Here is an 11612-nt window from a genome sequence, read left to right on the forward strand (position 1 = left end):
ATGGGATGCAGCCAAGGTAGTTTTGAGGGGGAATCTTTGCATCTTTAAATGCTTATATGAATAAAATAGAGAAAGAGGAGATCAATGAATTGGGTATGCAACTAAAAAAGCTAGAAAAAGAACAAATTAAAGATTCCCAATTAAATATCAAATTAGAAATTCTGAAAATCAAGGGAGAGATTAACAAAACTGAAAGCAAGAAAGCCATTGGTCTCATAAATAAAACTAAGAGTTGGTTTTATGAAAAAACCAATAAAATAGAAAACCTTTGGTTAATCGATTTAAAAAAAAGAAAGAAGATAACCAAATTAATAGTATCAAAAATTAAAAGAGTGAACTGACTACCAATGAGGAGGAAATTAAAGAGATAATTCAGAGTTACTTTGCCAAACTGTATGTCAATAAATTGGATAACCTGAGTGAAATGGATGGATATTTATAAAAATATAAACTGTGTAGATTAACAGAAGGGGAAATAAATTACTTAAATAATTCCATTTCAGAAATTAAAGAAACCATCATTAAACTCCCTAAGAAAAAGTCTCCAGATCCAGATGGATTTACAAATGAATTCTATCAAACATTTAAGGAACAATTAATTCCTATTCTACATAAACTATCTAAATAAATAGTAAAGGAAAGAGTTCTGCCAAATTCCTTTTATGACATCAATATGATGTTGATACCTAAACCAGGAAGAACCAAAACAAAAAAATATTATAGACCAATCTCCCTAATGAATATTGATGCAAAAATCTTAAATAAAATTTTAAAAATGAGACTACAGCAAGTTATTTCTAGGATAATACAGCATGATCAGGTAGGATTTATATTGGGTAAGCAAGGATGATTCAACATTGGGAAAATATTCATCATAATTAAACGTATCAATTGTAAAACGAACAGAAATCATATGATTATCTCAATAGATGCTGGAAAAGCCTTTGATAAAATACAACATCCATTCCTACTAAAAACACTGGAAGATTTATGAATAAATGGAGTTTTCCTTAAAATAATAAATAGTATCTATCTAAAACTATCAAGGAATATTGTATATAATGGGAATAAACTCAGAGGATTTCCAATAAAATCAGGGGTGAAGCAAGAATGCCCATTATCACCATTACTATTCAATATAGTATTAGAAATGCTAGCAGTAGCAATAAGAGGAAAAAAAGAAATTCAAGGAATCAGAATTGGCAATGAGGAAGTAAAACTTTCACTTTTTTGCAGATGATATGATAGTATATTAGAGAACCTGAGAAAATCATCTAAAAAACTCCTTGAAACAATTAGCAAATACAGCAAAATAGCAGGATATAAAATAAACTCACATAAATCATGGCCATTTCTATATATGAACAACAAAGCCCAAGAGCAAGAGATGAAAAGAGAAATTCCATTTGGAATCTACCTCTGAAAACAAACTCAGAAACTGTATGAGCACAATTATAAAGCATTCCTCGCTCAAATAAAATCAGATCTATGGAAAGAGGATAAATTTATGACCAACAAGAATTAGATCACATGGTAAACTGCAAAAATGAATGATTTTGACTATATTAAATTTAAAAGCTTTTGCACTAATAAAATCAATGCTGCCAAAATTAGAAGGAAAGCAGAAAGCTGCAAAATAATCTTCACAACCAGGAGTTCTGATAAAGGTCTCATTTCTAAAATATATAGAGAATTGGGGGCAGCTAGGTGGCAAAGTAGATAGAGCACTGGTCCTGGAGTCAGGAGTACCTGAGTTCAAATCCAGCCTCAGACACTTAATAATTACCTAGATGTGTGGCCTTGGACAAGCCATTTAACCCTATTGCCTTGCAAAAACTAAAAAAAAAAATTTAAAAGGAGAATTGCATGAAATTTATAAGGTCACCAGTCATTCCCCAAATGATAAATGGTCAAAGGATATGAACAGACAGCTTTCAAATGAAGAAATTAAAGAGATATATATATATATATATATATATATATATATACACATATATATGATAATATGAAAAAATGTTCCAAATCATTATTGATTAGAGAAATGCAAATTGATACAACAGTGAGGTATCATCTCACATCTATCAGATTGGCCAAGATAAGAAAAAGTGAAAATGATTAATGCCGGAGAGGTTATGGGAGGACTGGGACATTGATGCAATGCTGGTGGAGTTGTGAATGGATCCAACCTTTCTGGAGAACAATATGGAACTAGGTCCAAAGAGCAATAAAACTGTTCATACCCTTTGATCCAGCAATTCCAATTCTAGGTCTATATCCAAAAGAATTTATAGAAAAAGAGAAAAGTCCTACATGTTCCAAAATATTCATAGAAGCTCTTTTCCTAACGGCAAAGAATTGGAAATTGAGGAGATGCCCAACAATTGGGGAATGACTGAGCAGGTTACAGTGTGTGAATGTTGTGGAATGCTATTCTTTTTTTCCCACTTTAAATTTCTTTATTTATTTTGAATTTTACAATTTCCCCCCTAATCTCCCTTCCCTCCCCCCACCCCCCACAGAAGGCAGTCTGTTAGTCTTTACATTGTTTCCATGGTATACACTGATCTAAGTTGAATGTGATGGGAGAGAACTCATATCCTTAAGGGAAAAAATAAAGTATAAGAGAGCAAAATTACATAATAAGATAATGGGGTTTTTTTTAAATGAAAGGTAACAGTCTTTGGTCTTTGTTCAACTCCACAATTCTTTCTCTGGACACAAATGGTATTCTCCATCGTAAATATCCCAAAATTGTCCCTGATTGTTGCACTGATGGAAAGAGCAAGTCTATCAAGGTTGATCATCACTCCCATGTTGCTGTTAGGATGTATAATGTTCTTCTGGTTCTGCTCATCTCACTCAGCATCAGTTCATGCAAATTCCTGCAGGCTTCCCTTAATTCCCATCCCTCCTGGTTTCTAATAGAACAAGAGTGTTCCATCACATACATATACCACAGTTTATTAAGCCGTTCCCCAAATGAAGGACATTTACTTGATTTCCAATTCTTTGCCACCACAAAGAGGGCTGCTGTGAATATTTTTGTACAAGTGATATTTTTACCCTTTTTCATCATCTCTTCAGAGTATAGACCCAGTAGTGGTATTACTGGGTTAAAGGGTATGCACATTTTTGTTGCCCTTTTGGAGTAATTCCAAATTTCTCTTCAGCAAGGTTGGATGAGTTCACAGTTCCACCAACAATGGAATACTATTGTTCCATAAGAAACCATAAATGGTTGGACTCTGGAGAAGAATGAAATGACTTACAGGATCTGATGCTGAACAAAGGGAGTAGAGCCAAGAGAACAATATACACATCAACAACAACCTTGTGAAATGAACAACTTTGATGGAAGCAGCTCCTCTCAGTAGTCCAGAGAACCAGGACAATTGTATTAGACTGGCTATGGACTATATTATCCCCAACCAGAGGAAGAAAAACAAAACAGAACAGAACCAACCCTTTAGAATCTGATTAACACTTCATTAAAAATTATTTCTTATTTATCTATTTCCCTTAATCCTAATTCCTCATACCGAAAATGACTAACATGCAAATGTTTATCAAAAGATGTATGTACAATGCTAACCTGAAGTTTGCCATTGAGGGGAGTGGGAAGGGAGGGTCAAAGGAAATTTTGAAACTTAAAAATATACATGTGTATATCCATGAAAATAAATAAATAAATAAATAAATAAATAAATGAATGAATGAATGAATGAATGAATGAATAAATAAATAAATAAAGGCAACCCCCCCCCCCAAAAAAAACATAGAATCTCCTGGGTTCTGCCACTACTGGACAGAGGGGCCATAATGAACCAAGTATGGGGACTGAGCACAGAACACAGGATCTCAATTTTTAAAAGCTGGGCAATATTGAACTGGGTAGTTTATTTAAAAGTTGGGCAATCTAAAGGGATCTCAGAACATAGACCATGAGAGCTAGAAGAGACCTTAGGAAGTAAACCAGTCATTTATTAAATGCCTACTCTTTGTCTGCCACTGTGCTAAGCACTTTACAATCAAATATCTTAAGTTATATTTGAACTCAGAACTTCCTAACTCCAGACTCAGTACTCTATCCACTGGACCACCTGACTTTCTCAGAACATAGAATACTGGATCTGGGTGAGACCTTGAAAATCATCTGGTCCTCCTTTATGGTACAAAGGAGGAAATAGAGACCCAGGGAATTTGTGAGTTGACCAAGGTGACAAGATAATTAAATGGCAGAAGTAGGACAGAAATTTGGAGCTTTCGACTCCTGAACCAGTGTTTTCTTCTAATGGTGATGGACTGAATACTTAAGAACCTATAGACCTCATCAGAGCAAAGAAGGGAAAACAGAATATATTCATTTGTACATCAAATATGTATTAACTATTCACTATGTACTATCGTATAAATATGGTAATTAAGATATTTAAGTCTCCATTTGCTTTTCTGTGACAATGACATTTCATTTAATTCAACAAGAATTTATTGCATATCTAAAATAGTCCTGCCTACCCTGAGACAGCTCTGTGGGCTGTCTGTCCAATTACATGTTATAGTCTGCACAAGCGTCATGCTTCATCCATTTGGTTTGTCTCAGGTAGATGTTAGCCTAAACCCTTTTGAATGATTATAGATCTCATTTTGGAGGCTCTGCAGGGTCTTAAGACAATCAGGCCAACCCCTAGAAGTCTGATTGGCTGAGTAAGTGCCCCACCCTTCACAGCAAGGTCCAGCAACTGCTCTGGCCTCAGCAAACCCTGCCCATCTCATCTGCTTTGGTGCTCTCCACAATCCAGCTCCTTCCCCTTATAAATTCTTCCAGCAAAGCTGACCTTAATGTACCTGGCACATTTAATCTCTTGTCTCCCTGCCTATGCCCAGGCTGTCACCCAGGTCTGAAATGCCCTCCATCTTCATCTCCATTTTTCAGGGCCTTTTCTGTTCCTTTCAATTGCTAGTAGTGCCTTCCTCCTCCCCACCCTCTTCCTCCTCCAATTACTTTGTATTTGGACTGCTGAGTGAATGAAAGGGGCTTGGAATCAGGAAGACAGTTCTTATCTGCCTCAGACACTTAGCAGTGGGACCTGGGCAAGTCACCTAACCTCAGTTTGCCTCAGTTCTCAATAAAATAAGTATAAAATTAAGACTTCCTTTTTGTGTTGATGTGAAGATGGAAAAGCGATATAATGAAGTACTTTGTATTTGCTTTCTTGTGGACATACTTGATTCTCTGAAAAAAATGGGAACTCCTGGAAGGCAGGGACTGATTCCTTGCCGCCTTTCTATCTTCAATTCAACAGCTAATGTAGTGCCTAACACATGTATGTTGAGTGGATGGAGGAGAGAATGAATGAATTAATACTGGTTATGATGAAGGTAGAATGTTGTGCTGTTTTTATCATATTCCTAACCTCAGCCCCTATCTGGAGAAGGAAAAAGCTGTTTCCATCTGGATAGCCATAGTGAAGGTCCATGAATGCTCTTTCCTCCAATTTCTACAGACTGTTTCAGCAGAGTTAGCTACAGGCAACATTGAGGTAGAAGGATGGGCTGAATGACCCTTCAAAGACACTTCCAGATCTAGGATATGATTTCAAAGGTCTTTGGGACCCATGATTCAAAGAGTCTTGGTCTGAAGGCCAGAAGAACTTGTGTCTCATGTTTAATAGTTATAGATAAAGTGATTCCCATTTTCCCCATCATAAATGGACATGATAATGTCTGTTGGATATTCTTTCAAGGGTTTCACTGGATATGTCTTCCTAACTAGGTATTATGCTGCAGGAGAAGGACTGTTTTAAATATCTCTGTCCTTTGGGGAGTATTTAACTTAACAACTTGCATTTCTCCAGGGGTTTTACAGTTTACAAAGGGCTTTCCCCACAACAATCTTAGGAGGTAGGTCCTATAAGTATTATTCTACTTACCATACATAGGAGTATATATGGAAACTCCCTAAAGTAAGGGAAGTTACCCAGGGTCACCCAACTGAGAACCATCTAAAGCAGGACTGAGATGAAGGTCCCTCCAGACCAAGTCAGTGATCCTTTTACTTCTCCATGACTACTCTCCAAACGTGCTTGTTAGCACCAGCTGTGGCTCATTAGACCTGATTGGGGATATGGCCTTGAATAGCAGGTAGCTTTCAGCAAGGTCTGAACACACCATTATCTTTCATCATTTTTTTTTCTCAGCTTCCCCTTCACCTGAGTTGCATCTTGTCTGGAGTTAGCTTGAAAAAGTCAAATGTTAAATTTTCAGTCTGGATATTGGTCCCTCATAAATGGGCAGGAACTACAAAGTCAAAGCATGACTTGCTGTTTTGTTGATTATCTGGATTTTACAAAGTGATGGAAGAGATTATTAATACCTGATTAAACTGAAGAGTAGGGTCATGCTTTTCAAAGAGCTAGTTAAGTTTTTTTTACCAGCACCCCTTCCTCTGGCTCACTAGATGGACTGAAGACTACAAAAGATCCCAGCTTTGAAAAAAGGAAGGGCCAAGGCAGCTAGGTGGTGCAGTAGATAAAGCATGGGCCCTGCAGTCAGGAGTACCTGAGTTCAAATTTGACCCCAGACACTTAATAATTTTTTAGCTGTGTGACTTAAGTCACTTAACCCCATTGCCTTAAATTAAAAAAGAAAGAAAGAAAGAAACAGGAAGGGCCACTTGATTCTTCTGGCAGCCTTTTTCTGAGGATCCATGCCCTTGAGAGGTTGAATTTATGGTGAAGGAGATAGCTATAATACCGAGACATGTGATGAGAGAAGGCAGGAGTGTCTCACTTCTGATGGAGAAGAGTTGAATGCATATACTTGGCACACACTTAGTATATGTACTCAATCCTTTGCTGTTAGAAGAGAGGCATATCTCTCTCTGCCTTCTCTGTCTCCCCTCACAGCATGTCCCTGCTATAATATTAGGTAGAATAAGTGCCATAAGATAGCTAAGAACTAAGTGTTCTGGAAAAGAAGAGCAGGAAACTGAATGCTTCTAGCTTAGGATCAGGGAAGACCAGAGACAGCTGAGTTGGAAACAAATTGCCATAAGTCCATTGACTAAATCATCCTAATCAAAGGAGAACCCTCATGATGTAACATAAAAGCTATTTATTCTTACTTTTGTTTTAACAAGTTTGATGCTTTCTGTTGGCAGCCCTCAGCAGATTAGAATGCATCAGATAGAAAAGGCAAGAGAAAGGCAGGAAAGAGGCCATGCTAGAAGAGGCAGGCATACCAAGGGGCATCAGCACCTGATCCATATAGAGAAAGTGGGGCTCCTTAATAGGTAGTCATACCAAGACAAGGTCAGGCTGGACAAATAATTTAGACTTAAGAGTGATACATAAGTAAATTAGGGAAACATGGGAAAATATGCCTTTCAATCTATGGAGAAGGAAAGAGTTTATGACCAAACAAGAGATAGAGAGGGTCACAGGAAGTAAAAAAAAATTACATGAAATCAACAAGCTTTTGTACAAGCAAAATAAATGCAGCCAAAATTAGAAGGAAAAGAGGAAACTGGGGAGGGGAGAATTTTTACAGCAAGTTTCTCTGATAAAGGTCTCATTTCTAAAATATACAAGAAACTGAGCCAAAGTTGTAAAAATAGGAGCCATTCCACAGCTGATTAAATGGTCAAAGTATAAACAGGCAGTTTTTAGACAAAGAAATCAAAACTGTCAATAGTCATATTGATGAGAGAAACAAATTAAAACAACTCTGAGTTACTACCTCACACAAATCAGAAAAAAGAAGATGAGGAAATACTGAAAGGAAAAAGGGAAAGCAGGGATACTATGCATTGTTGGTGGAGTTGTGAACTAGCATAACATTCTGGAGGACAATGTATAAGAGCTATAAAATTGCGTATACCCTTGACCTAGAAATACCACTACAAGGTCTATATTTCTTTAAGGAGGGGATTCATATGTATAAAAATAATGATTGCAATTCTTTTGCGGTGGCAAAGAATCGAAATCAAAGGGATGCTCATCAATTGAGGAATGACTTAGTAAGTTGTGGTATAAGATTGTGATATAAGAAATGACGAACAGAAGGCTCTCAGAAAAACTTATGAAGAGTTAGAGGAATAGGAAGCACAGGAAATGAGAGCACTACTTATTGGAACAGTGGATAGAACATTCAGGAAGACCTGAATTCAAATCTGGATCAGATACTATCTGTGTGATCCTGAGCAAGCCACTTAACCTTGTTTTTGCCTCAGTTTCCTCATCTGTAGAATGAACTGGAGAAGACCATTGGAACTCACTCCAGTTTCTTTACCCAGAAAACTTCTAATGGGGTCATGATGAGTTGGACTAGACTGAAGCAAAGAAAAACAGCAAAAAACCCAAAACAAATGAAGAGTCGAACACAATTGAACAACAATACAAAAACTAAGAAGTGAGTGGAGCCAAAAGAACACTGTCCACAGTCATACCATAAGGATGATCATCTGTGAGAAACTTAGCTACTCCGATCGACAATGAATGATCCAAGACAATTTCAAGGACCCTGTGATGATAAATGCTATTCACCTCTAGAGAGAAAACTGATGAACTATGAAAAAACTGATGAACTTTGAATGCAGATGGAAGCATACTTTAACTTTACTTTTTGTTTTTTTTCTGTGAATTTTTTTCAATGTGGCTAATATGGAAGCATATGTTTTCCACATGTTCATGTGTATAAGGGATATGAAATTACTTGCTTTTTCAAGGAAGGGAGAGAAGTTGAAGAAAGGAACAGAATTTGAAACAAAATTTTTAAAGGATGATTTTTAAATGTTTTTTAGTGCATTTAAGAAATATTTAATGAAAATAAAAATATATAAATTTTAAAAAACAAGGAATTTCAGGGGGTTCCTGAACTTGGATGGAAAAAAAATGTCATCATTATTTTCACTAAGCTCTAACTGAAGTTGAGCATTTATTCAGTTGTTTAAAAACATTGTCCTAAGAAATTTCCCCAAAAGAGTCCATGCCAAAAAGAAGGTTAAAACTAGATAAAGAGCCCTCCCCAGTCCATCCTTCTCCTTCATGGGATTTTAAGTAGGAAATCACTCAGACACAAGATTGGCAGGCTTGGCTAGGGGGTGATCTGTTTCTCTGAAGCAAGCAAGTAGCACTATGGCTGAAACCACAAACACCAAAGAATCAAAGCAAGTTGATATTCAAAGCTGTGACACCCCCCCAAGTACATTTAACTTTTTTGAAAGGTGGAGAAGACTTGGGATGGGGGGGAGCAATAACTTTTTAAAATTCATTCACCTGAAGAAAGGATGAGGCTTATGTGGAGCCCCATTATAGAACTACCAGGTGAATTTGTGTGTGCTCAAGAACTGTTCTATAGGAAGGACATGGAGTCTTGGTCCTTGGAGATTATCAGGGAGAGTTTTTTTAAAAATAGACCCCAAAAGCTTCAAAAGTAGAATTGTCTGGAGCAATTTAGGGCAGGGGTAGAGTTCAACACAGCACCCCTGGGACATCCCTGGACTATTCATTCTTGAAATCAACCTCAAGCATGTGCTATATGCAGAGCTGGGGAGGATGCAGAGTTGGGAGGATCCAGATTCTGTGCCCTTGGTGAAGCTCATTATCTGGAAGCTAGGACTGCCACTCAATAACTCTGACCCACTTCCTGTCAAGATCATTACATTAGACAGGGCTGAACTCGGTGCTCCATAACATTGGAGGGGAAGTCTCCAGAGCACTTCCTAGCATAATGTTGCCTTTAACCTACATGAAGGCAGAAGAGGCAACCCTGATGGTCTCTTGAGATCCTTGTCCAGCTCTATTCTTCTCATGCTATATATCTTGTCCCAACTACATTATAAGCTCCTTGAGGGAAGAAACCAAATCTTAAATTTTATGCAATCATGTGGTCTGGATGAGACATTAGATAGCAAGAATTCATCCCTCTCATTTTATAGAAAGAGAAATTGAGATCCTGCTATTCCAGAGTTAATTAGAACCCAGCCTAGAATCCAAGTCCTTTCCCACTGTGCTTCCCTGGTTCTTTTTTTTCCTTCTATTCACTAGAAAACACTGGACATACACTTGGAATCTAGTCACTGATAAAGATGGATGTTTCTAGTTCTTATTTCTAACCAGACTAGTTCCTCAGAAGGCTCCCACAGCTGCTGGCAATCAAACAGCTCTTCAGTCTTGGGTATGGTTGGAGGTGAAATGGAAACAGCAGAAGCGAGTTGTCCAAGGTCACACTAAATCATATATGGATATGACTCTGTGAAGTGAGGGTATCATCCCTCAGTCTGGACCGGGTGACTTAAATTGACACAAGATTTAGATTCCTGAGTCTCACACAGACGGAATAAATTCTGACTGATATTTTAACCTATCAGGGAGAGCTGGGGACCTTCCTGCTAATAAAATGGTAGAAATGGAAGAGATATTAGAGACCACCTGAACCAAAACACTTATTTCTCAGGTGGATAAATGGGCCTGGAGAGGAACAGTGATTCACTCAAAGTCACAGAGGAAGTAAAAGCATGACTAAAACCCAGATCTCCTGACTTCCAACCTAGCACTCATAGAATGTTGCAGTTGGAAAGGGATCTGCAGGATGGTCCCTCATTTTAAAGAAGTGAGATTTTGTTGCACAGCATTTGGAGTATTATTACCCAACCCTGCACAGTCAAACTAAATTTGTTCTTTTGGAAGACCCGATTTAAAGTGAAAGAAAGTCCAGGGTCTGCCAGCATCTTGGGTAGTCAGAGGTACCTGTTAAATGTATATCTCCCAGGGGCGGCTATGTGACGCAGTGGATAGAGCACTGGCCCTGGAGTCAGGAGGACCTGAGTTCAAATCCGGCCTCAGATACTTAATAATGACCTAGCTGTGTGGCCTTGGGCAAGCCACTTTAACCCCATTGCCTTGTAAAAACTAAAAACAAAAGTGTCTCCCCCCCCAAATATTTACGCGCTCGCGCGCGCACACACACACACACACACACACACACACACACACACACACACCTCACAAACAGCTATGGGAAGAATCTGTGGTTTGGAGTCCAAAGACCTGGGTTCCAATTCTGGCTCAGGCCCTTAGTTCCTGTATGGCTTTAGGCCAACCCCTTACCTTCTCTGAGACCCAGGATCCCTAATCGCCTTGCAAAACAAGGAATTGAACTAGGCAGTTCCTAAGGTTCTTTCCATTCTCTGATAGCCAGGAGTCAAGCTTCTCTTTCACCCCCTCCCCACTTCCATGCCTTCCCCACCCCCTACCCCAGGCTCCCCAACCTTTCCCCATCCCCCTCTGGCCCCACCCCGCTCTGGGGCCAGCCAAGCCCTCCCACAGCCCCACCCTCCCTGTCCAAAGGAGGAGCTACGGAAAGGAGTGGGGGAAGGGATCCTTCTGGTCAGAGATGACCCCACAGAGGTTAGATGAGGGAAGGAGTGAGGCTCCCACCTGACTTGGGGTAGGTCACGATCCAGACGTCGCTGTCTCTCACTGGGAAATTGGCGATCTCCTCCATCTTCCCCCTACAGAAGGGCGGCAGCCGGACCCCATGGTGCTCAAAGTATTTGCTCTCGAACTCGCCTGGGGTGCTCGGGGTCTCCGCCTCGCTCTCCGCCATCCTGC

At 38.9% G+C, this 11612-nt stretch overlaps 1 protein-coding gene across 1 annotated transcript in view; it reads right to left on the bottom strand.

Moving 5' to 3' along the window:
- SULT4A1 (sulfotransferase family 4A member 1) overlaps positions 1–11607 on the bottom strand; it is a 45778-nt gene extending 34171 nt beyond the window's left edge. Inside the window, exon 1 of the mRNA XM_074220840.1 lies at positions 11439–11607. Coding sequence (XP_074076941.1) covers positions 11439–11607 — 169 coding nt within the window. The remainder of the gene's footprint in view (positions 1–11438) is intronic.
- Positions 11608–11612: the final 5 nt, after the last annotated feature.

Source organism: Macrotis lagotis, chromosome 2 (assembly GCF_037893015.1).
Source record: "Macrotis lagotis isolate mMagLag1 chromosome 2, bilby.v1.9.chrom.fasta, whole genome shotgun sequence".
Lineage (NCBI taxonomy): Eukaryota > Metazoa > Chordata > Mammalia > Peramelemorphia > Peramelidae > Macrotis > Macrotis lagotis.